Genomic DNA, 26,615 nt, shown 5'->3' with positions numbered 1-26,615 from the left:
TGTGATCAGCTGGCCGTTGCACATGCGGGATGGCGGAATCCGGAAGAGCACACTCCGGCACATATGTGCAGGCTGGCACCGGGACAGCTGTTTATCGGGCCCGCTTCCAGGCCGGTATCCGGGTGTTGGGGTGCCAGCTCGCGCATGCGCGATGGACCACTACTCTTCCAGGTATCGCCGCTCCCACGTGTGCGAAGGCCAGCGGGGCTGCGCATGCCTTGCGGGATGGTTTTGCGTGCCACTTTCGGCACGCAGTTCGGCACACGGGAACGTCAAAGGTTCGCCATCACGGGTCTAGCATGTCTCCAATTTTTGGCATCTCCTCCTTGAGCTGATTCCATTACAGTTATGAATTACAATGGGAATGCATAACATTTTTAGCTAAATGGCTTTAGAAATCTTCATAACGGTGAGAATTCCCAGTTTGCGTTGGCTATTAAGGTTGATACAGTATGTAAGAAACATCTGCAGATATTTCTGCAGATAACAGTTATTATCTGTAGCATACTTTTGTCATGTATTTTATTAAAACAAAAGGTTTAGGTTTAGAATGGTTTGTGTTGCAGGCAATTTTCTGCGGCATCCTGGCATGTGGCTCATTGTAACCTGCACTGCATGGGATTAGCAGGAAGTTGAAATAAGGTTTTATGACAATGGGCTGGTTGCTCAGATCATTTCCATTTTTGCTCCAGCTGCGTGGTTTTTCCAACAAATTGTGCTCCTAGCAATTGTGCCAACTCTCACTCAAAATAGAATGCTTGAAAGGAGCTAGGCAGATGGAAATGCTAACAGGAAGTAGGAGCAGCAGCTAGGCATGCATGTATGTTATAAACTCTTGTGGGATAACCAGATTTAGCCATATAAGAAGCAATGTATTTACTGACAGGGAAAATGTGTATAGTTTGTAAGAGTGTTCTGGCTTTGAAGTGTTAATGAAATGGTAGCAGCCTGGAGCGGGCCTAGGACATAGTTGGATGCTCAGCAGCTGGTTTTACAACAGTGTTCTGCATTAGGCATGCTGGAGCTAATCTTCTGCCACGCAGCATAACATATTGGTTGCTGAGTTGTGCTCTCTGGGACACCGGATGTGTTGTGGCAGCTTATGGGAGACTTAATCCTTTAAAAAATATGTTTAAATCTAGCTTCTCTTTTTCCCTTACACCTTTTTCTTTGGAAGAATACATGTACAGCAGGATATACAGAAGACGTGCAAAAGCTTAGAGAATGTAAACATTCAGCAGTCATATAATGTTTATGGCTGGTTAACAGGGTTTTTTCCACAAGTCTTTGCTACATCTTACTTTCCGATCATAGCTTTTCTTTAAATAAAGTAGCCATTAAATGTGCCTTTATCTGCAGAAGCAAGTGCCATATATTCTACATTTCAGTGGTTTATGGATGATAATAGTTCATGTAAGTGAATAATCTGTAAACCTCATTTGAGATGCCCTTGATATGGATCTTGGAGCAGAATGGAGTACACTGGGAAACTGTAACAAGGAATGTTCTTTTAACAGTCGGGTGCAAAGCTCCAAAATAGTTTTTTTAGATCGATATTTAGATATGCCACGGTTGTTCCTTCATCCATATCAACTGAAAACTTAAGCAGGCCTTTTCATTACCTGGCAGGCAGGTAGGTAAATTTGATTATAGATTTAATGCTCTGAAATTGTACTTTATGCTGAACCAGTGCAGTGGTTTTTGTAGTGATACTACCTTCCTGTGATGGGACTGTTCCATCAACAATCAAAGCTTCATATTTTGCAGCAGCTGTAGTTTCCGGGTTGCCTCTAAAGCTTGCTCCATTGAGAGCAAGTTACAATAATCCTGAAGCTAAAAAGCTTGGATGAAATCCAGATAAAACACAAGACCCTGCTTAGCTCATCTCAGTGGATTCTATCTAACTGGCATCCAGCCTAGATCAGATGTGACTGACTGTCTACTAAAAAAACTTACAAAATCATCTGTTAAGTCGGCAATCATCTTATTCTTCCTATGTTTCCCTAAAAGGACTTGGATAACTAAACAAGACAGTGATCCAAAACAGACAAGTTGTATGATCAAGTAATGGTTAAAACAGGAGAAAGATAATGGTTTTGGAATGACCCAAGTCCAAATCTGGACCTTAAATCTAATAGAAATGTTGCCTGAAGCAGGCAGTTCATATAAGGGAAGCCCACTAGCATCCCTGAGATAAAGCTATTCTGTAAGGAGAAATGGGTTAAAATTCCTGCAAGATGATGATCAACAGTTACATAGGAAACATTTAGTTGCAATAATTGCTGCCTAATGGAGATACAACAGTTACTCAAAGCAAAGTTCTGTTTCCAGTTATTATATTTTATTGATTAACTTGAGAAAAAGATCAGCATTATGGTATGCATTTATAACTCTGGAATGGAATTCTAATCTTTTTTCCCTACCTGACAGTTTAAGCTCCTGCATGAAAAATGAAATTATATAAAAGTACATTAATTGTACAGTTTTATTAGAGGAATGCCACACATGATATAAATTACTAGTAGCAAAACATTACTTTTTGCAAGTATTAATTTTTAATTAATTAATTTTATTCAGAAAGTAAATCTCATTTATATCTAATGACAGTATATTTAATTGTCAGCCAAATCATAGGAAAGATAAGTCTAGAGCAGTGGTTCCCAACCTTTTCTTGTTTGAGGCACAACCTTTTCTTGTTTGAGGCACCCTTGGAAAGCCTTTCAAAAGTTCCCGGCACCCTTATAAGGAAATAGATATTTAAAATCTCCGTAGCTCAAAAGTTCCCGGCACCCTCAAAAGATCTCACGGCACCCCTTAGTGCCGCGGCACACTGGTTGGGAACCACTGGTCTAGAGTATTCTCAGTGCAAATTATGGCCTCCAGACACTATTGAAACAATCCCAAGAAAGTTTATTTTTATAGTTCATTAGTCCCCCAAAAGCAAAAATTTTATTACCCAGAGAAAACTGAAACCTTCAATTAGCTCCATTTTAAAAAAATATATACAGAAGATTCAGGTTTATTGGTCAATTCTGATTTGCCATCTGCAAATATAACCAATTTTCTGTAAATCCATTACCTGATATTTCAAACAGGCAATTTCATTACTTTGGCTAATTGTTTCTGCTAGGGAAGTGATGGTTAACTTTTTCTGGACCGAGTGCTGAAAGCACGCGCATGAGTGCACACCCAACCCCCCCCCCCAATGCAATGTGTGCGTGCCCCCCCGCACGCCTCCACCCCCATGCATGGCCACCCCACCCCCTGCATATACCCTGCCCCCCTGCACATGCACACATGGTCCCACACACTATGCGCCCTGCGTGCGCGGCAAAGACCCAATGATCAACTGGCCAGCAGGAGGCACGCATGCGTGGTGAAGCTGAACTGGGGCGAAGGCTCTCATGCTCACAGAGAGGGCGCTGCGTACCACCTGTGGCATGCGTGCCATAGGTTTTCCATCACGATGCTAGGGAATCCAAGCACAAATTAATCAAAGAGAATATGACTAGTGTATGGTCTGTCACACAATCCGCCAGATGTTCGGACTGAATTTGACATTTTTGTCTGCCTATTGAGTCCTTCCCAGGGACCTGGGATAGGCAGATGTGGAAGTTTGATGGTGTTATAGATATTGTTGCAGGATACAAGCTTTTCCGAATAAAGCTGCCTTTTGCAATTGAGTTTGTTAATGCCAATGGTGTTCAAGTGGTGCTCCAGTTGTTTTGAAATTGCACCTGAGGTGCCTATTACTATTGGTACTAAAAAAAACAATGTAAAGCTTTTCCTGTCCAGTTGTGTCTGAATGTAGGGTGTGGTGCTCACCTCCATTTCTTGGTTGAGGGAGCCAGTATTGTCAAAAGAAATTTTTCAAAGGGACATGGAATGCTGTCACCTTCCAACTGAAGTGGGACCTATTAATCTGCTCACATTTGCTTATGAACTATTAGATGGGTCAGAGCTGGGGGAGGAACGGGGCCTCACCCTGTTTACATGGTGCTCAGGTCTCAAACCCAGGCTGTCAGCTTTTCAGCTGACAAGTTCAGCGTTTTTAAGCACTGAGCCATCACACCTCCTATTGGTAATATTTTTGCTTTATTTTGCCACAGTCGTTCTGTTTCTATTTTCAGGTCTTTAAACTTTGCTATGTTCTCCAGTTCTTTCTCTTCTCTGTCTCCAGGTACTGTCTTGTCCATTATTCAGATATTGTTGTCTTTCTTATTGACAGTTGTTAAGTCTGGGGTCTTATGTGATAGCTGCCTGTCTGTTTGAATTCTAAAGTGCCAGAACAATTTAGCGTTTTCATTTCCTATTACTTTTGGCTATTTTGTGGCCCCCACCAGCTCTTTGCTAATGGTGTTTCTCGCAGATATTTCAGTGCACTGTTGTTGTTTTGTTATTCTATTGTTTGTCTGTGTGAACTTCAGCAGGCAACTATGGCCTGTTTCAGCTTCTTTGCAGAAGCGGCATTTGCTGTGTGTTACTTTCTTGTCAATTCTGTCTTTGTATGCATTTGTTCTTACGCAGCCAGAATTGGCCCCTCTGCCCTTGCTTCAATTTTCTTGCTCTTAGCCATCGCCAGTTCTTTTTGTTACCTGCTTTGGATGCTTTTTTGTTACCTGCTTTGGATGCTTTTTTAAATATGTTCTAGCCATGTAATATTTTGTCTTGCCATATCACTTTTCTGTTCTTCATTTGGCCTTTCTTTGTAGGCCAGTTTGGTCTCTAGTATTCAGTAAGGCTTAATGATAATTAGCTTCAATGCAATTACAACACCTTTTTTCTTTTTCAACCATCTAATGTACTTGCAACAAAATTCCACGCCCACATATTTTCCTTGATAAGTTTGTTAGTGTTGTGGCGTGGATGAAGAGTACGATTCATTATCATTATTTTTTTGGGGGGTGTCTTCCTATCCAGGTCATTTAGTTCTGCTTGAGTCTAGTTCAGTACCCTATTCCAGTTGAGTATCAAATGACTGGAATTGCCTGGGTATTAATTATGGTGTTTCCTCCACCGAGTTTGGACTTTAAGATCTTACTTACTCTCAAGGCGTATTCGCTTCTAATATTTTCCTTGACTTCAGTGAGCTTGATATTGTTGCTTGAAAGAAATATTTTCAGTTTCATTAACCAGTGAACAAATACATTTTGGGAGATATCTGTTTTACATCTAGTCCTTTACTTATGACCACAATTTTTGTTGCTGAGCAAGACAGTTGTTAAGTGAGTTTGGCTCCATTTGACAACCTTGCCACAGTTGGTAAGAGAATCACTGTGGTTGTTAAGTTAGTAACATAGTTGTTAAGTGAATTTGGCTTCCCGATTGACTTTGCTTATCAGAAGGTCACGAAAGGAGATCACATGATCCTTGGATACTGCAACCATCATAAATATGAACCAGTTGCCCAGCATCTGGATTTTGATCATATGACCATGTGGTGTGATCCGTCAGCAGCCTACGGAGCTGGCAACGGAGTCGGACAGCGATGAGGCTGAGGTGAGGCCAGAGCCATCGGGAAGTGAGGTGGGAACTCCAGAGCCTCCAGAGACTGATAATAGTGAAGCAGAGGAACAGGAGGAGCCTTTTCCTAATGCACGCATGAGAAGAGCTGCCAGAAGGCAAGAGCAGCTCAAGCAGAGAGGACAACTCGGAAGTAGGGCCAAGAGGTGATTGGCCCCTCCCATAAGGCTTAAAACAGACCAGCACCAGCGTTTCAGCTTTGCCAGAAAACAACGTTGTAGCTGCATCTTCTGCTTCATGTACGTCTTTGTTTTTGTGGCTTCTGGACGTTTGCCAGGAAGGGCCTTTTGCAGTTTGCCTAATTGGACTAAGGTTTGTGAGATAACTGAGGAATTTGTGTCAGGAGGCATTTGTTTTACTTTGAGTTGAACTATGCAGGGAATGAAGTAATTCCCAGCTGTTTGAATAAAGTTTGTTTTTCCACGGACTAAGTTTATTATTATCTACTTGGTCCTGGGTCACAACACCATGGGGATGCTATATTGGTTGTAAGTATGAAAAATAGTTGTAAGTCATTTTTTTCTGTGCTGTTGTAACTTCAAATGGTCACTAAACAAATGGTCATAAGTGAAGGACTAGTAGTAATCTCATCAAAATCAAATTGTTCAATTAAGAGCTGCTTATGTCAAAAATTGAAGCCTGTTTTTCAGCAAGATTCTTGACTTACTTTTTTTTTTAACAACTGTTAAAAGTTAAGAAAGTGTGTGTTTATGGCATGTAAAGACTTCTGGCCATTGTAAAAACATTGTGCTGTTCTCTTTTCCTCTGGTCACTTGATCTTATTTTGGGCATGGGCCAGCTTGTTCATATTTTTGACCATGTGATGCCATGCCCAACACAACCATGTGATGGCCATTTGTGGTCTTGTCCGTCTGCTTCCTCAAAAAGTCACGGAGAAGCCAGCAGAGAGGATGGAGGAAAGCTGAAATCCTTTGCAGGAATTCATGAAGATTTCAGCTTCATTGCTGCAGTCCTACGAAAAATTTCTTCTTTGTGCATGGAGAGAAGGGGATATCATTCAATAGGTTGTAGGAACATTTGAGAACAAAGGGGCTGCCTACAGAGAAAATTTCAGGTCCTTTTAGAGCTGAAACTCTCTGGCAGGCAGTCCTTTCACTTCCAAGGAGCTGCCTGCCAGAACCATTTCAGTTCCATACAAAGCTGAAATATTTTTATTATTAAACTCTTTTGCTTAATAATGGGGAGATTACTTAGCAATTGCAATTGAAATTGCTGGGATTATGTTTGGTGAGTGAAGAATTTAACTAGCATCTGCTTTGTTCAACAACTAAGATTCCAGTTCTAATTGTGATTGTAAATCCAGGGCTACCTGAATTCATGGTTGATAGGTGCTTCAAATATATATCCTGTGGCTCTAGATTGTGAAAAGAATATTTTATTTTTAATTCCAATGTTATCAGTGTTTTCTGGTTTCTGTAGTTACTCCAACTATTTGTAGAGGACAATGTATTGACATGTCCAAGTGTTACAATGCCCCAGTATGAGTGTAATTTTGCCTTTTTCAGTAAACCGCTAGATTTAGAACTTTTAATTAACCGTGAAATAAGTGGTGTAAGAAAAGAAAATTTCTTTATATCTATACAGAAGATGGTAAATTAATTTCTTTTATAAAAATAGTTCCAAAGTATTAGTATTCTTGTTTCTGTTTTTACTTGTTTTTTAATGTTTTATTTTGGCATTTTTGAGTTTTCAATGATAAGGATTGTTCAATATTTCATTAATTTTGTAATTTTGCCTGGAATGTTTTTTTTTTCTTTTTCTTTTGGCATTCATGAAGTTAAAATTTGGAACTGTTTTAAAGTGTAATCCCAGAAGAGTTGGAAAAATTAATGCAACCTGAAACAGGCAAGAAATGTGATTGATTGATTTTTAATTTTTAATTCAGTTTTGTTTGGGTTGATACTGTATAAATATAGATAATTGTCACTTCCATAAGACATATCTAAGTTAATGCCAAAATCAGCATTGTAATTTAAGGAAAATGAATGTTTGTAGATTTTCATATTTTTTTTTCAAAATCAAAGCTGTAATTTTGACAGGATCACCCAACAGTACACAAGTCCATTATTAAAAGATGAAAAACAAACTCTTCTTACTGAAATTTGGTCTAAGTATCTTGTATGGATTTGGAGCATGTACATTCTCAGCTATATTTCTTTCTGTTTTCTAGGCTTATCAACCTGGTCCCAGCATTCTAGATCTCAGCCTCAAAGGAGTTCATGCTCTAAGAGTAAAGACCGAAAACCATCAGAGGTATTACTTCGATATCTATCATGGCATCTTGCTGAAGTACAGATGTATCTTTTTTCCTAATACTTCTTTTTCTTTCCTTTTCCGCTCCATCTCAGCTGGCACCCAGCAACCTTTCTTCTGGCCAGGAGATCAGGGAGCTCAGCTGCTGCCACAGTCCCTGCCAGCATCAAGTTAGTTATTTAGCCATGAATATTGGATTGGTTTAGCACCAACCCAATTTTCTTTTCTTTTTTCTTTTTTTTTCTTTTCTTTTTCCTCTCCACCCCCTTCCCCAATTTGTTGGTAAAGAGTGGAAATGTTATTCAGGAGTGTTTTCTGTATGTTATTAATCATTACAGCAGATTGATAAATAAGAACTTTGGTTTAGCGAAGTGAAACTAGACACATTTGTCTTGTTAAATGTTTCTTATGCATTTTTTCCTGCAGAAAAGCAGGAAATATGAATTTGTTTTGCTTTTCATAGTGGATTTGGTAAAATGCAAATGCATATAAGAATTACAAATGGTCACATTCCTTGAATATCAGAGTAGAAAATATGAATATTTTCTTAGTTGGATGTTTCTGAAATAAATTATGTTTTGGGTCTTGACATCCACCCCTCTTAACTTTTATTCTGTATTACTTATATAAAGGTCACTGTTGCCATTATAGGTTGTGTCAGGTGGTTATTTATCAAAACAGCTTGGACATTATTTATTGATGGAGTGCTTATGCTGGAAAAAGAACTATCACAAGATAGAGTTCTTGTAATGTATTCTTCTAATTCCAACTAGAGTTTTCCTTTCCTTTCCTTTCTTTTTATTATGTATATGCATGTATTCTCTATGATTTATATTGAGCCTCGTTTCAGTGGATTAACTGCAAAATCTTACTTGCAAAGTTCTGTATATTTAATTAATCAGTGTGTTTTATCTTGTTCTTCAGCTGAAAAGAGTCCCAAAGAGCAGCATAAGATTAACAGCAAACTAGGCTGTCATCTATAAAAGATGCAGTATGAAAGAGGGAAAAAAAGTGATGAAAATAGAAAAGAAAAACAAGCTGATTAGGCATCCGTTCTAAAAAGTGATAGGTGAAGAGTTGTGTACCATTCACTGTTTAGATATAGCAATTTTACATGATTGTCTCTAGGCATGCTGATTGCATCTGCAGAACAGCAGGAATAGTAGTCAGATTGTTGATTCTTGGAAATTATATCCTTGATGTTCCATTAAATTCTCTTTTGTCTTGTAGCCAACTCTTCACAATGTTCAGGTGCAGAAATACTCACAGTGTGGTGTATTTCCCTGAGCTAGCCAAAATCAATACATACATAAAAATCCTGAACGTCTGGCATATACTTCTGTCTTGATATCTTTTTGTTTACTATGCATGCAGATATATTCATATTCATACTGTACACATACACACAGAAATATACACACAACATGTAGACACATACACACTTATTTTTGGGGTGATTTCAAGAATGGTTTTTATGGAGCGTTCCCTATTCCAACTTAGAGGAAGAGTTACCCTATCTAATTGGTGCTATGTGAAAGGTTTTTCTTGCTTTTGCCCATCCTTTGAATTTGATTGTGGGTGATGGGAAAAGTGGAATCTTAAATCAGTCTTTTCCAGCCTGAGACCCTCAGAATTTATAGCCAGTTCTTGAAGTTGCAGTCCCAAAAATTAAGTTCCAGAATGGAATTATTATTGTGATTATTATTCATTCAGTTCCGATTTCACCTGACTCCAGTAAATTCTGGGTAGTTCTCCAGGTTCAACCGCAGTGGCAACTGGGAGGCACCAAATTGGACAAATCAATCTTAAATTACTTAGATATTCCTGTTCGGATGTAATACTCTAATTCAGGATGAAACCCGACCAGTAAAATCTTTATTTATAATTTTGGTGTTAATCCAGATGAATTAAGCAATCTGTAAATAAAATGTGGATAATGCTTGTAAATGAAAGAGGAATGATTCAGATCATTCAGAGTTGCAAGATGGATTCATTTATGAGGCAGGATGTGTGAAACGTATTTACATTACCACCAGCAGTGTTTGTAGAATGTGTAGAATCATTTTCAGAGCATTTGTTTTGAATCTGTCAGTTGAAGCATTGAAATTCATTCCATGATATGCGGTTTCAGTTATTTCAGCCAGATAAGCAGTGTTTTGCTACTCTTGTCTCTCTCTCCCCATTCTTGAACTGATTGCTTTTAAGTAGAGCTCAGATCTTCTAAAGTGGTTGATGTGTAAGTGATCCTTGCTGTCATTGCATGAACTGATCTAGTTTCTCTATAGCAAATTTATTTAATATCTATTTTACCCTGTCCCAGCATATTTTAAAACTTGGTGAATATCTCTGTGTGACCCATGACATTCAGCAGATATAATTCACAGGTTGTGGATGGAATGCTGGTCTTGAATTATTCTTGTTACTTTGTAATATTTTGCGGTCAGGATTATGTAGAACGAAGCATTTATAGTCCTCCTTTTAATCCTTACCATTTTATAGTTTCTGCTTGAACAGATAAGCGATAATAAAATAGATTGACAGAAACATGGAAATGCATTATTGAGGTAGTCCTTGACTTACGACCAGGAGATAGTACATCATAAGAGATGTAGTTATGAAGAGTGATGGCAATGGCACACCACTTTGCCATTGTTAACCTAATTTCACTAGTCTTTAACTGAGGATCCACATTAATCCAAACCTCGGTAAATTAAGGGACTGCCTTGCCTTCCATTCCCCACATCACCTATTCTGCTCACCCATTTTCTTCCATTTTGTTTGCCCTGCACCCTGCTTTGGGGTAGCAAACAGCCCCAGAACCATATTGCTCTGAGGGTGCTTGCCACACTGTGACTCAAAAGTTTGGTATGCCATGGCTCTGGGGCTGCAAGAAGCCCTGGTGCCACAGTGCAAAGCCGTAGCCACTCCAGGAAGACTTAGTCCCCGCACCTTGGCGCAAAAATGGTAGCCACCACAGCAGTGTGGCACAAAGCCACACCCGCCCTGGAAAATTCAGATACAACCAGCTGCGAGCCATCAACCTCATCACCCTGTACTCTGAGGGCTCTGCTGTCCTGTGTTGACTTTTGCTATCTTTTTGCTCTTATTGCTGATGAGGGTTGTCCTCGCTGGATCTTCACAAGGCAGCTGGCCACATGAGGTCATCTTCCCCACATGAAATTACTCTGTGCAACCTTACGAAGAAATCCTTGTACGACCAACAGCTGCTTTGCAAAGGACCTGGCTGGGCATGTTTCACCAGTAGCAGAAGAAGATGTGAAGGACAGCAGGGAAGGCAGAATGTAGGAAGTTAAAAGGGTATAGATGGGGAGAGGATAGGTGGCTGAGGGGAGTTAACTTACTACTATGTTCATACTATCGCACCACTGCATTCATTTCACATGCTAGTAAGGTTATGCTTAAAATCCTACAAGCTAGGCTCCAGTAGTAGGTGGATTGAGAACTACCAGAAGTACAGGCAGGATTTTGAAGAGGTAGAGAACTAGAGATCAAATTGCCAACATACGCTGGATCATGGAAAAAGTTAGGGAGTTGCAGAAAAAAATCTACTTCTGCTTCATTAACTATGCTAAAGCTTTTGATTGTGTGGATCACAACAAATTGTGGCAAGTTCTTAAAAAGATAGGTGTACCATCTTATTTGTCTCTTGAGAAACCTGTATGCGGGTCAAGAAGCAACAGTGAGAACTGGACATGGAACCACTGATTGGTTCAAAATTGGGAAAGGAGTCCGGCAAGGCTGTATACTATCACCCTGCCTATTTAATTTATATGTAGAGCACATCATGAGAAAGGTGGGGCTAGAGGAATCAAAAATTGGAATTAAGATTACCGGGAGAAATATCAACAACCTTAGATATGCAGATGATACCACTCTAATGGCAGAAAGCAAAGAGGAACTAACAAGCCTCTTGATGCGGGTGAAGGAGGAGAGTGCAAAAGTTGGCTTGAAACTCAACATTAAGAAAACTAAGATCATGGCATCCGGCCCTCTCAATTCCTGGCAGATAGATGGTGAAGAAATGGAGGTAGTGACATTATTTTCCTGGGCTCCAAGATCACCGCAGATGGGGATTGCAGCCAAGAAATTAAAAGACGCTTGCTCCTGGGGAGGAAAGCTATGGCAAATCTAGACAGTGTACTAAAAAGCAGAGACATCACCCTGCCAACAAAAGTGTGTATAGTCAAGGTATGGTTTTCTCAGTTGCAATGTATGCTTGTGAAAGTTGGACCATAAGAAAGGCTGAGCGCCAAAGAATTGAGGCCTTTGAACTCTGGTGCTGGAGAAGACTCCTGCGAGTCTTGGACTGCAAGGTGAACAAACAAATCAGTCCTAGAGGAGATCAACCCTGACTGCTCTTTAGAAGGCCAGATCCTAAAGATGAAACTGAAATGCTTTGACCACCTAATGAGAAAGGACTCACTGAAGAAGTGCCTATTGCTGGGAAAGGTTGAGGGCAAAAGAAGAATGGGACGGACAGAGTATGAGGTGGCTGGATGGAGTCACTGAAGCAGTAGGCGTGAGCTTAAATGGACTCCAGAGGATGGTAGGGGACAGAAAGGCCTGGAAGAAGGTTGTCCATGGGGTCGCGATGGGTCAGACATGACTTCGCAACTAACAACAACAACAACAACGTTTATAAACATGGGCAGACTGCCAGACACCCAAATTTTGATAATGTGACCATAGGGGTGCTGAAACAGCTGTATCCTCGGGGACAAGTCATAAGTCCCTTCATTTAGTGCCTCTGTAACTTCAAATGGTCATAAGTTGAGGTCCATTTGATACAGATGTATATTCCTGTTAGGACACATGGCATAGCAAGGATTCCATCTCTGCTTTTTTGTAGCTGATTGAGTCTTATATTATCCAAAGTACATTACTACTCTTAAATGCATTCAGGTCCAAAGCAAAATTTTGAGCTAAGGCTGGAGAATAGTGTATTTGAATGGTAGATGATATTGCAGCTTTTAAAACATATTAATTCAAAACATTTCTGTTGATAGGAATATTTGTATTGAAAAGTCATTATAGGTAATAACAGGTAGTTGTCAACTTATGACCACAATTGAACCCAAAATTTATGTTGCTTAGTGAGACATTTGTTAAGTGAGTTTTGCCCCATTTTACAATCTTTCTTCCTTCAGTTAAGTGAATCACTGCAGTTCTTAAGTTAGTAACACAGTTGTTAAGTGAACCTGGTTTCCCTCCCTATTGACTTTGCTTGTCGGAAGGTCGCAAAAGGTGATCACATGACCCCAGGATACGGCAACTGTCATAAATATGGTTCAGTTGCCAAGCTTTTGGATTTTTATCATGTGACCATGAAGATGCTGCAACAATTAGAAATGTGAAAAACGGTCATAGGTCAACTTTTTTCAGTGCCATTGTAACTTTGAATGGATATTAAATGAACTCTTGTAAGTTGAGGACTATCTGTATGCATCTGGTTTGGTTTGGTCCATGCCAGTCTTCCCGGAGATCTGTAGGATTTCCAGAATTCTCAGCCAACATAATATGAATATACATGTGTTTGTAGATATGCATTGTGACTTGCTCTGCCTGCTTCTGAGAAATATTCCACCTTCTGCAGGAGGTGTGTACATCTTCAACTTCAGTGGAGATGATTTTCCCAGTGGCATAGTGTTTGTACAGGTTAATATTTCAGATGAAATAGGCACAGATCTTGCTTATATCAGCTTAGTGCCAAATAGGAATAAACAAATAAGTAACTGATGGGATGGCTTTAGGTTCAATTTTCATTGTACTTTTTGAAGTGCTACAATGGTCTTTATACCTCTGTCCCTCAACTGAGGGATTCTGGGAGTTGAAGTCCACAAGTCTTAAAGTTGCCAAGGTTGGAGACCCCTGCTCTATATGGGCAATCATCCCTTGAGCTTTATTTACAGCTAGTGTTCACTTCACGTTGAAAGAATACTGACAACAGTTTATGTTGGTTGAGTAAATATTGGGTCCTGCAGCCCTATTCTATTCTTAAATTATGATAATTGTACTAAAAAGTTGGTGCTCATACATCTTTTGAAAAAGATATCATCAAGTCACTAGATTGTAATTGTCAAAGAATAGATTGATGGTTTGTGGAAATATAAGAATATGTATTTACTCTTCAGTTTCATTATTTCTTTTACCCAGAATTTGCCTGTTATGTTACTGATATTCATTTGAGATATGTTTTTCAATAGTATTTAAACTGTTGGAGATAAAGTAGATGGGTTTTATAATTGGCCATGGGTGCATGATTAGCTTTGAACTCTAAAACTAGGAAATACAGGTCTTGGCTTAAAAAAGATACCAATAAAATAATCTGTGACTTAGGTACAGTACTTCCCTTTGAACTAAGTAAAGGAAGAGTTACAGTATTTGGTTTTGACGTCCTATTGGGGATTCATTTAGGAAGTCTGAACAACTGATAATTAAAGCTTTTTTGATTGGATCATATGAATTGGGGTGGTCATTAATACAAAGGTGGACATGTTTTTTATTTTTGGTTCAGCATGGTAATACAGATGAAATCTGGATACTTGAAAAGGCATTTTAGTTAATGGTGAGAGGCAGTGGTGAAATCCAATTTTTTTTATTACGGGTTCTGTGGGAGTGGCTTGGTGGGCGTGGCAGGGGAAGGATACTGCAAAATCCCCATTCCCTCCCCACTCCTGGGAGAAGGATATTGCAAAATCTCCATTCCCACCCCACTTTGGGGCCAGCCAGAGGAGGTATTTGCCGGTTCTCTGAACTACTCAAAATTTCCACTACCAGTTCTCCATACTGCTCAAAATTTCCGCTACTGGTTCTCCAGAACCTGTCAGAACCTGCTGGATTTCACCCCTGGTGAGAGGCTTTTCACTGTTTTCCTGAAAACTGAATTATACAGTAGAAGTATGACATGTCACTGTAACCATATACTACTAAAACTCTCATTCCCATAATCTTCAACTGAGCAAAACAATGCATTGTAGGACAACAATTTTGGAACCAAGGTATTTTAAGTGGGCTCACTTACAGAATGCATCCAAAATCTGGAACCCATAGCTCTCATGAAATTAAAATTTGGCAAATTTTGTAAAAAATTATGACAGAATTATTATAAAAATTTTATGACGCAATACAAAATATCAGAAAACATGTCACCTCCTAAACTAACTGTGTTATACAGTTCAGCACAGGCTATTTTCAAGGCAGATATGTCTTTGACTATGTTTTTAAAAAAACACTTAAAGTACATTAGGCACTCTACCATTGTTGAAGATGTTGAGGAATCTGGTAAGGAAATATCTCTAAAATGATGCCTCAATGTGTCATGGGCCACCTATTCATTTCTCTTTCTCTGTGTCTTTCCAGGTGTTTAGAACAGACCTGATCACTGCTATGAAGCTACCCGATTCTTCCCAGCTGAATCCTGATGAGTATTATGTGCTGGCAGATCCCTGGAGACAAGAATGGGAGAAAGGTGTTCAAGTGCCAGTCAGCCCAGGAACTATACCGGAACCAGTAGCCAGGTATATTTTGGTGTAGCCAGTTACAAAAAGGAAACAAAACCACCCCCTCATCTTTTAAACAATTTTTTAAAAATTTATACTTCGTTACTCTGAAAGTGTAGTGTTAAATTTGAGATAAATTTGGATTTATCTCAGGGTATATGCTGTCTATGAAAAAAAAGGCAGGGTCTTAATCTTCTTTAGGATTAATATTAATAACTGGATTACTTCCCGTTATTGAAAAGTGATATAAGAGTTAATGAACAAGAACTCAGCATGTCATGTAAATCCATTGTTTGGTTGGTAGCATTTTAATAGATTGTCTGATAGTTCCATAATACGATTGCTGTGTGAAATGGAATACTTCCCAGCAACTGATTTTTCACTGTTAAAGAATTGCAGCAGCTTCATTTCAGGTGGCAGATGTGAGCAAAATTTTAGTCATCAGCAGATTTACTAGTCACAACTTAAGCACTTTACATGGCAGGCTGAGGACTTATTTTTAACTTGAGGTAGTTGTAGAAGGAAGTCTCTTGTACTGCCAGAAAAATAGTTCCTCCTAACCGGAGATTCACTTTAACCTTTTGGAAACAGTACAATTTGTTCCTGTATCAGTCCAGACTTCATAAGCAAGTAAATGCAACTTTCTCACATCTGAATTTGAAGCATTAATTGACAATTCAAACTTGAAAGTGGCATAGAGCACAGGGGCAGAAGTTCTAGAGACATGAACTCCAAATCTTATCAAAATAGACATTTTGATAGATATTGCAGGTAATCTCTGTGCAGAGATTAAATCTGACTTGTATTTTTTTCAGAAAGTCTGTTTCTGGGTCTGTGTGCATAAAAACCCAAAGCTGTTTATAATAAAACTCAACAAATTCTACAGGCAGCAAAAATATACTCTGCAGAATTCTTAAATACTTTTATCACACATCTAAAATGAACCCATGTTAGTCAACACATCAATAAAAATGTATATATCTAGTGTTTTAATTTCAATAGTGTAATAAATTTAGGAATATGAGAAGCTGCTGAATTCTTTCTAGATTAGATTATTGCTTGAATCAGTAGCACATGCAGAGCGCTTCAGGCAAAGGTTTTTCGTGTCACCTGCCACTTGTTCCTTTTAAGTAGAAATGCTGAGAAATAAACCACACACTTTCTGCAGGCAGTTTTGTGTTCTTAAGTTTAAAAGAGATTCACTTTTAAAACTATTCATATTGGTGACTTTGAAATCTAGACTGTTGATAGATATAGTGTGGAATTTAAATATTATAAAAAGTAATATGAGCAGTTCAGGGAGATTTTCATAGAAGGGCTTGTGAAATTGCTTTAGGTAAAGAACAACACAATTGCATTTTTTATATATAGTGGTTACCCTTTGATCGCATTGTGAGGGATATCCTGTGGTTTTTAATCTAAATTAATTTACTTGAGCATGCAAATTCAAATCCAGGTGTGATAGATCTGTGGATTTAAAAAAAATTTTTTTTTAAAAGTAGAATAGCCTGTACTATTTTTTCTAATGTGAAGTTTGTTTAGATTCTACCAGAGAAATATGATTAATAAATACTGAATTGAATCAAATATGTTAACTTGTAGTTAGTAGCAACTACCTTGGTCTTGTTTATTTTTATTCCTTTTTTTACACATACCATATGGATGCCTATCCCTATTACTTTGTAGGGCTTAAATTGGTTATAGAAGGGAGATTTCCTAATTTATTGGAGAAGACTGTAGGCTTTCCTGCTTTCCATATTTGTAGAACTACTAATTTACCTCTTAGTAAATACTGTTAGAATTTGTGATTATACAGAGTGCCTGGCTATCAAGCACTCCTTCGGTACACAGTTCTGCTCCTGATACATCCATATAATGTGAATTTTCATTGTGTGGTGATGCAGCTATGTGATTTGTTTAGTGTGGGAAAGTGGAGGAAAAAGAATTTTTCCATTAAGGTTTTGGCAGTTTTTGATGCTTGGATCTGTTCTTATAGTAGGACTAGATCATGCCCTAAAGTCTTAACACCATCTATCAAGTTGTATTATATAATTATTAATAATAATAAATATTAATGTTTATTTATAGTTTTAGAAAGTTTTATCACATCCTACTTAGGAACACTTAACAGCATATAGATTTCACTGTACTATATTTGTAGATTCTATAAAGTGAAATTAGTCTGATATAATTTCATGGCTCAACACATGATACTGATAAACCTGTAAATTAGAAATCTGAGCCGCTCTCCTTCTCCAGGGTTCTTATATTATTATATAGTAAAGGTAGTCCTCGACTTACAACAGTTTGTTTAGTAATTGTTCAAAGTTACAATGGCATTAAAAAATGTAACTTATGACCTTTTTCACAGTTACGACCTTTGAGGCATCCCCATGATCATATGATCAAAATTCAGATGCTTGGTTCATATTTATGACCCTTGCTGTGTCTCAAGGTCATGTGATCACCTTTTGCAACCTTCTGACAAGCAAAGTCAATGGGGAAGCCAGATTCACTTAACAAATGGGTTACTAACTTATCAACTGCAGTGACTCACTTAACTGTGGCAAGAGTAGTATATGATTATATTAAACATAAAAACAAAGCAGAAAATAAAATTGTGTTTATAAAATACAAAAAAACCTTACATATGCTTATAAAGGTATGTATAAAATAAAATAAACATTAAAAGAAAAAGGCTAATTTTTAAACATCCATACATGATATTTCATTTTACATGCTATGGTAGTGTCTGAAGCCTTTCATTTGTTGCTACCACCAAGTCTCCTGGAATTATAATGCCAAAATTACAATAGAAGATTAGTGAGTTTAGATAAATTTCTGACATAATTAAAATAATAAGATATTCTAAAATTATTAACTCCTCTGCAATAGTCTCCTCAATTAAATGGTAACAAAATTGATTTAACGCTTCTGTCTGTGGTGATACAAAATAACAGAAAAATATCTGTTTCCTTGGCTTATTTTTTGTTACTGAGTTGTTATGCTTTTTTAAAATTACCTTATAAAATATCTTCAATATTTTCTAAAAATATTGAGAGTCTTAAGTCAAGAAAAAAATCATCTCTATAGAATGGCAAAATCAGACAACGCATTTTTTTTGTTTGGGGCGGGATAGAATATATTGTAATTCAAAGCCTTTGGCAGTAGCTGTATGGAAAGACTGAGGTTTTTGTATGTATAGAAGGATTACTGCAATGAACACCTGTTTGCTACACTTTCAGGATTGTGTCTGAAACAAAAGCTGTTGTATTTTCAAGACCTCGGAAATATATCCTGTCTTCAGGCTCTGAGCCCCCCGAGCTTGGATATGTTGACATTCGAACTTTGGCAGAGAGTGTGTGCCGCTATGACCTTAACTACATGGATGTAGCATGGCTGGAATTGGCCAATGAAGAATTCAAAGAGATGGGTAAGTGTTAGTTCCAGTTACAGCCTGAGGTTAGAGAAGTAACAGGAAGAAGTTGAGGTAGGGTTTCTGAACTAGCCAGCATACTATATGGGTCTCTTTTGTAGTTTCTGGATGGAAGAGGTGAGGAGAAAAAGTGCTTATAAACAAATTGTATGTGATTGGGATGGGGGCGATGATTTTGAGTGGGAAGTTTAACAGAAATAAAATAAACTTTCTGGATTATTAGATGTTAACATCTCAGATATATAAGTTAGGATTTTTGATATTCACCAGAAGTCTGCAGGAAAAGGGAAAGCATATCAGGAACACCCATTCCTGCTTAATATTATGTGAATTAATAAAACAGTCGTGCTGTTTAAGATTTGCAATCTAAAAACAAGGGATGGTACTAGATACAATCATATATCTTGAACAGCTGCAGTTGCAGAGCTTCAGCAAGATCTTTTGATCTTTTCTAGGGTGGGTAGAATATATTTTAACCAATTATTATTTCTGACTTCCTTGGAAAAAATTTATAAGTTATATATTTACTATTCTATTTTTTAAGGTTTTATTTTTGTTGTTTTCCTTTGAAAGCCAACCAAGGTCTTACTGTTTTAAATACATATACAGGTAATCCTTGACTTATAACTATTTGTTTAGTGATTGTTCGAAGTTAAAATGGCACTGAAAAAAAGTGACTTATGACTGCTTTTCACACTCATGACCATTGCAGCCCCCTATGATCACAATTTGAATACTTAGCCACTGGCATACATTTATGATAGTTGCGGTGTCTTGGGATCACGTGATCACTTTTACAACATTCTGACAAGCCAGATTCACTTAACAACTGTCTTACTAATTTAACAACTGCAATGATTCACTTAACAACTGTGGCAAAGAAGGTCATAAAATGGGGCAAAATGCACTGAACTACTATCTTGCTTATCAATGGAAATTTGAAGCTCAATTGTGGTTGTAAGTCAAGGACTACCTGTACACATACATAAATACTTAATTTAAGGCAAACTGAAGGTTTCAGCTACATTTAAAAAGGTACATACATGTTAGGAGTAGTGTACCTCCTATTTTCTAAGAGCCCTCTAGAAGAGCTAAGTGTTTAAGATTTCCTACAAACTTAATAGGAGAAGCTTTTATCTGGTGAACGTGGTTTCAAAGAAGGGTATCATAGCCATAGAACATATTTCTCTATTGATCAGTAAGGAAGAATTTAAACTGAGCTAGAAGAAAACTGATTGTGAGGTTCTTTATAATTGGCATGAAGTGGATGAAGAATCCTTAACTATGATGTTCTGCACCAGCTGGCCTTTCTGGATTGATTTGAAGAGCAGTCCCATATATACATAAAACAAATTGCAGTAAACCAACCTTGCACCTCTTTGATTGAGGACAACACAGTATTGAATTTGTGACAGTACAGTTTTCCCGAAAATAAGACATCCCAATAATTGGGCTTTTGAGTGCATGTGCTAAAATACCCCCCCCCCCCCGAAAAATAAGCCCCCCCAATACTTAGATGCATGCTCAGCTGCCGCGCAAACAACACGACGTGAGGAGGCGAGGCCGGAGAGTGGGGGAAAGGGAGGAGGAACATGCCCCATGCGCCTCTGCCATCCATGCAGAACATCCTTGTGGAGGCCGCTCTCAAACCCTAGCTCACACTCCCCTTAGTGGCGGCCGCAAAGAGCAGCTACAAAAAAACTTGCCAACCCCTAGCCCTGGGACTGGGGGGGGGGGGGCTGGCACTGGAGCTCCGTCCCAGCGAACCCCCCCTCATGCCTGCACCCTCCAGCCCCATTTGAAAAGTGGCTCCGGCCACCCTGACTTCTTCGCTGCGGCTTCTCCCACGCACCACCGCAGCTAATTGGCCTCGGCTCGGGGGAGAAATGGGTCTAGAAAAGGTAAGCTGCAGCCGGGAGCCCCTCGCAAGCCCCATGAGGGAACCCGGCGGGGTGGGAAAGAGGAGTCCACAGTCCCAACGAGCAGATTTTGCAAGCAGTCTCCCTCTCTCGATTGGAAGGCAAAACTGGGGGCTCCCACCTCGCTTCTTTGCCCGCCCACCTCCACACAATGGGAGGGCGCAGAGATGTCCCGGCACTCCCCCGCGCTGAAAGAAGCCTCCCATGGATGGGTAGCAATCGGCCCCTGTGGATGCCAAAAGCCCTGTGGTGGAGGAGGGAGGGGGTCTCTCAGCCGGTTCTGGAGTTGCGAGGGGAAGAGTGGAGTGGGTCGCCTTCTGCCCACTGCCTGCGTCCACAGCCCAACTTTGCCCTTGGCAAACCTTTTTTGTGTTGTGTTGGTCAGATGCTAAAAGGGCCTCAACCCGCCAGGACCGGAGCTCCGAGACGAGACTTGATAAACGGAGTGGCTTAGTGGGAGGGGGACAGTAAGGGGGCTGCTCCAACGAGTCTACCAGCTGGGTTAAATGCTCGGGGGGCCGAAAGGGGGGGGGAAGAGAAGGTGAGGTGATACCGGGATGCCAGAGTCCCTAGGCATCTGACTTAGCTCAAGGGGGATCTGGCTGCCGTCTTCTTTCCTCCCCGCCTGAGGTTCATGCCTTAACTCCTGAGTCTGCCTTTGTTCGCCCTGGCATTCCCAAGACCAGAAACCCTGCTTGTTGCAAGCCACAGCCCCTTTCTGCCCAATGAAAAGTGCCCCATTTCCGTGTGGAATGCTGGTGCATGTGGGGCATGTTCCCCCCCTTCACCTCCCCCCTGCCTCGCTGCCTCACCTTGTACTGTTTGCATGGGAAGATTGCTTGAGGCAGCGGCCTGAGTGGCACTGGCGAAGCAGGTGGTTGGTGCTCCAGGGCTAAGGTTTAGGGATAAGACCCCTCCCTCCCGATAATGAGGCCAAGGCCATGTTTCGGGGGTCAAAAGAAAATAAGACTGTCTTATTTTCGGGGAAACACAGTAGTTTTAAAGTAACCTGTGTTTCAGTTTGTTAGGAAGTATCTAATCATTGTTAAAATAAAATAATCATTCTTAAAATATGGGCTATTATTATAACAGCTACTATAAAGGCATTCGGAAACCTGAAAGAGCTACTGTAAAAATGAAAATCAGACTCTGTTATTAGAAGCACACAGTAGTGCCAGCTATTAAGAAAAAAATTAGGCTTCATTCAGATTTCTTCTTATAAGAGGCTGCTGTGCCTGAAGTATAATTGGATATAGTTTCCCAAACAGTTGGATTTTTTCAGTAATCAAGTATTTGGAAACAAAGCTTCTATATGAAAAATATTATTAACTTCAAAAGAAAGGAGCATACCAAGTCCAAATTCTATGTCACTATACCATTACCATTAAAATTAAAGTATGTTATATTTTTCTATTAGTAGAAGTACTGCATGTTCATCACAGAATTAAAGGGTTCTGAGGACAGAAGTAGCAGCTTAATGTAACTTGATATATAGACTCATAGTATAGATGTATCTTCTCCAACTGATTGCTGGGCTGTACCTTCCAACATGATGGTAATGGCCATGCAGGCTACAGACAATTAGAGTTTGATGTCCATCACATCTGATCTTCACCAAATAACCAAGTACATACTAGCATGTTAAATGATACATCTGCTCAGCTTTTGGGACAAAGCAGTCTAGAATGAAAGCTTGGCATTTTATAATGTGGAATATTTTTAAAATAAATACACAACAATATCAGTCCAAAAGTCAGTTCCCAGAGTTCTATAAGTGTCCTAGACGTAGATTCCCGGAAACCTGCAAATTAACATCCTTGCCTCCTCTAACTTGAGGAAATAATTTTTCACGGCTGGTACAACATTGTCTCATCCACACTGTTATTTGACAGCTATGCTAACATTTGCCTATTTAAATACATTTGCCATATTGATTCAAGGCAAATTAATAAATCCAAAATCTTAATTTTTATGTGCATTTGGGAAGATGGTTAATTTTTATACCCACTTTTTACTTTCAGCCTCACATCATGAAACTCTATGGGATAGCCAAATTTATTTTACTAGTTAAGATAAGGCGATAGTTAATATCAAATATAACCTAAGTCTTTTTCCATTCCTTTCCTTTTCACTTTGATTTCATTGATTGTTTATATTGCTAAACTTAGACGGTAAGTAAAAGAGAACATGAATATGAAAATTAAATGTCATTATATAAATTTACCAGGAATGCCTGAACTAGATGAATACACCATGGAGAGGATCATGGAAGAATTTGAGCAACGGTGTTACGACAATATGAATCATGCTATCGAGACTGAGGAAGGTCTTGGGATCGAGTATGATGAGGACGTTGTCTGTGACGTTTGCCAGTCTCCAGATGGTGAAGATGGCAATGAGATGGTGTTCTGTGACAAATGCAATATTTGTGTTCATCAGGTATAGCACCATGTACAACTATATTATTGGCACTAGCATAATTTCACTCTGATAAGGCAATAAGGGTTTTGCACATTCTAAGCATATTGAAGGTGTTTGGAAGTTTATGATGAGGTATATTGATAGAGGCAAAGGGACACAGGAAATGAGGTAGATAACTGAGCTAAGTATGGATAATTGTTTCACCTGGTAACATTTGGCTGATGTTCTTTGTACTCAAGACACTAAGCAGGATCTTGCTTGATTAGCAGTTGGATGGTAGATTTCTATAAAATACCAGGTTTGTAAAATAGAACAGTAAAAAGAGGTATATTATTGAATATAGATAATTCTCAACAACCTGAGATTCTGGTCCTTAATAACCACAATTAGGACCAGAATCTCAGTAGCTAAGCAAAGTGTCATGAAATGTGAGTTGCCCAATTTTACAATCTTTTTTGACATGATTCGGTTTGTTAAGCGAATCATGCCAATTGACAGGTGCTCAAATTTTGATTCTGCAACAGTCATAAGTGTGAGGATCAATCATAAGCTACATTATTCAGTGCCATTCTAATTCAAACAGTTGTTTAATGACTGTTTATAAATGAGAACTACCTATAAACATTCAAGAAGGCGGCAGTGGAAAACTGCTTCTGTATTGTTGACAAGAAAATCACAAGAAATTGTTCATGAAATCACTAGGAATGGATGTTACCTTTTATTTATGGCTATTAAAAGTTCCATAGTGCTGTGTGAGACTTAGTGATCAGTGTGTCTTCAGAATTTTAAATTACTAATTGAAGTTTAGTAGCATTTTGTTGGAAAATACAGTTAAACAAATTCTTACTTGGAATGTTGGTGTTGCTGTTGCATTTTTTCAATTGTAGTCTTGAGTTTTAAATCTTATATTTGGTTTTATGTGTATTTTTTGGTTTTGCTTTATTTTGAATGTTTTTACCTCTTAGGTTTGATCAGTTGCTGTCCATTTAGCTTTAACGTATTCTTGCCTCTAAATCTACCATTTTGTCATATTTTTTGTAAGCATTCCAAATGGAGATAAGGGTTTTGATCGATCTTCCTTTTATGCATTGAGAAGAGTTTCAAACTTCTCTTCCCAAAATAGATGCTTCATCATTTGGAAAAGGTTATGCATCTCTATAAGAAGAATGGATTACCATTGATGAATTTAGCTCAGCCCATCTGTAAGAAATAATAGGTGTATAGTTATATTTTTCTTTATGTAAAAGGTAGAGTGTATTTATGTTTCTGTTAAGATAGATGAGTATAATCTTAGATCCCAGGTTTGTTTTGACAGTTGAGGATTTTGGGTGTAGCTGTCAAATCTGACCTGCAAGTCCCCACCAACTATACTTTTTAATACAACAAAAATATTACATTAATAATAGCAATGTAGATTACATTTAAATATTGTCCTTGTCCTTTTTTACTGTACTTCCTTCTAAATGTAGTTCCCACCACACCATGCAAAATTCTGTTCTTAAAAATTGCACATTTCTTCTTCAAAGAATTGTGGATAGCTGTATTGTTGTTTGTTTGTTTATATCCCACCTTTATTTTCACAAATAACTCAAGGTAACTATCATATCCAATACACCTTCCTCTTGCTTTCCATACAACAACAATCTTGTGAGGTGGGTTGGGCTGAGAAAGAGTGACTGGCCCAATATTAATCAACATTTCTGTGAGTTGTTTCCTGTTGAGGAAGAAATACACTGTATTTATTCTCCAGGGCTTTTTTTTTTAATTGAGTGGTTTTGTCAGTAAATTATGATAACCCAGAGAAGAGGATATTTTTATGGTTTGAGCTGATTTTGAGCATTTTATACATTTAAAATTCTTGATCAACTGACAGTCATTCTTACTGCTTTTTAAATTATATTGAGCCACAAAACATTTAAAACAGCAGAAGCAATGACCTCTCTAGGAACACCATATCTGTTGCCAGAAGAATGATTAATGTCATTGCTACACCTTGTCCTTGAGGCAGAAACTCAGCCAGGTCTAGAGAAAGTGTATGTCAGGGTTCCAAGTAACATCCCCAATGAAAGAAGACTCAGAGGCTAGAAATTCCTCAAAGTTCCACTTTATTAGAGATGTCATATTGGCACATCTGGGAAAACCCGAATCTAAAAGCTTCCAGATTTTCCTCACCCAAAAGAAAGTCCAAGTCCCTTCCCCTGCACCCGTATGTCCATCATATGGTCCAATCTGCCCCAACTGGAGATGCCTCCCAGTCATGCCACTCCAGGTGCAAGACCGAATGTCCTTGACTCTCAGAGAAAGGAATGTTATTATGGCTAAATATCTCCACCACTCTATGCAATCCCTCCTCCCAGTTTCCCACAGCACTAAGTGTGGCAGCCCTGAAGATCCAAAGAAAAAGATGGCCTCCAGGGCTGACACTGTATTTGTGTTCTTGGAAGACCTCCTTTTGGGAAGGTGGAGGGGAGCAGGGTTTTTTTACGGTTGTTTTAAAGTTGTTCTCAACTTTCAAGGGGGACACAAATATGTTTTAGGCTTTTATTTTAGTTAATAAAATGTTGGCTTAACTCCAATTGAAATAATCATTATTCATATACAATCTGCCTTCCCTTTGGCAGCACAGCTGGCTAGGATAGATCTTCAGTTCCCTTTTTTAGCTCCTTCTATTACACATTGTTTGGTCTATTTCATAGCTTTGTGAACTTAGAAGCAGTTATAAACATGGCCAGAGTCCCATGATTACTAAAAATTGCTGCTTTGTGGTTGAGAATGTATGTCTGCAATTAACATCACAGCCATCTTGGCTGTGGTCCAGTAGATAAATTTGAGAAGCTTTAATTCAGCTGATACCCCACAGCTACATTGAGTTTAAGCTACTCAGAAGCCATTTTAGCAGGAAGGTTTTATGAATTCATAAAAGTATTCAGCCATGATCCAGAGAATGTGCTTGGCTTGTTTTGTTTGATTTTTAAAAAGAAACAAACTTCATTAGGTTTGCTGAAATGGAAACCTAATAAAACCAACGATATGAAGGCAATCTTAGAATTAGCCTAAATGTGTTATTAGCGGAATTCAAATTTGTTGTCATGAGCCTTATTCTTGTAGATATAAACTAATAATCATCAGCTTCACCTATTCATTTGTAATTTAAGCTTCTCAACTCAGGTATTAGCTAATGAGGGAGGGGATATATAAATACTAAAAACTATTAACAATAAGTTGATACAAATGAAGGGTCCTGTTTATACCTCTGCTACCTTTTTCTTCTTTTTTCAGGCATGTTATGGCATCCTAAAAGTTCCCGAAGGCAGCTGGTTATGCCGAACCTGTGCTCTTGGTGTCCAGCCAAAATGTTTGTTGTGTCCCAAGAAAGGTGGAGCCATGAAACCAACTCGAAGTGGGACCAAGTGGGTCCATGTTAGTTGTGCCCTCTGGATCCCAGAGGTTGGTGTTTCAGGGTTGTTGTTTTTTCTGTCTTTGTTCAGAGTGGCAGATACTGATTCATACATACAACTTTAC

At 38.7% G+C, this 26,615-nt stretch overlaps 1 protein-coding gene across 4 annotated transcripts in view; it reads left to right on the top strand.

The window, feature by feature from the left end:
- Nucleotides 1–26,615, top strand: part of JADE1 (jade family PHD finger 1) — a 66,078-nt gene that overhangs the window by 22,144 nt on the left and 17,319 nt on the right. For 2 of the 4 annotated variants that reach the window (XM_058192044.1, XM_058192046.1), the window contains 6 exons: nucleotides 7,715–7,797; nucleotides 7,893–7,967; nucleotides 15,178–15,335; nucleotides 18,563–18,750; nucleotides 22,900–23,111; nucleotides 26,373–26,540. In XM_058192044.1, the coding sequence (XP_058048027.1) occupies nucleotides 7,715–7,797; nucleotides 7,893–7,967; nucleotides 15,178–15,335; nucleotides 18,563–18,750; nucleotides 22,900–23,111; nucleotides 26,373–26,540 (884 nt within the window). Of the gene's footprint in view, nucleotides 1–6,438; nucleotides 6,772–7,714; nucleotides 7,798–7,892; nucleotides 7,968–15,177; nucleotides 15,336–18,562; nucleotides 18,751–22,899; nucleotides 23,112–26,372; nucleotides 26,541–26,615 lie in introns of those variants that run through there. The other 2 variants (XM_058192047.1, XM_058192045.1) reach the window with 2 other exon arrangements.

The sequence above is a fragment of the Ahaetulla prasina genome, chromosome 8 (assembly GCF_028640845.1).
Source record: "Ahaetulla prasina isolate Xishuangbanna chromosome 8, ASM2864084v1, whole genome shotgun sequence".
Taxonomy (NCBI): Eukaryota; Metazoa; Chordata; class Lepidosauria; order Squamata; family Colubridae; genus Ahaetulla; species Ahaetulla prasina.
Note: the sequence above shows the minus strand (reverse complement) of the source record. Positions and strands in the feature narration are given on the sequence as shown.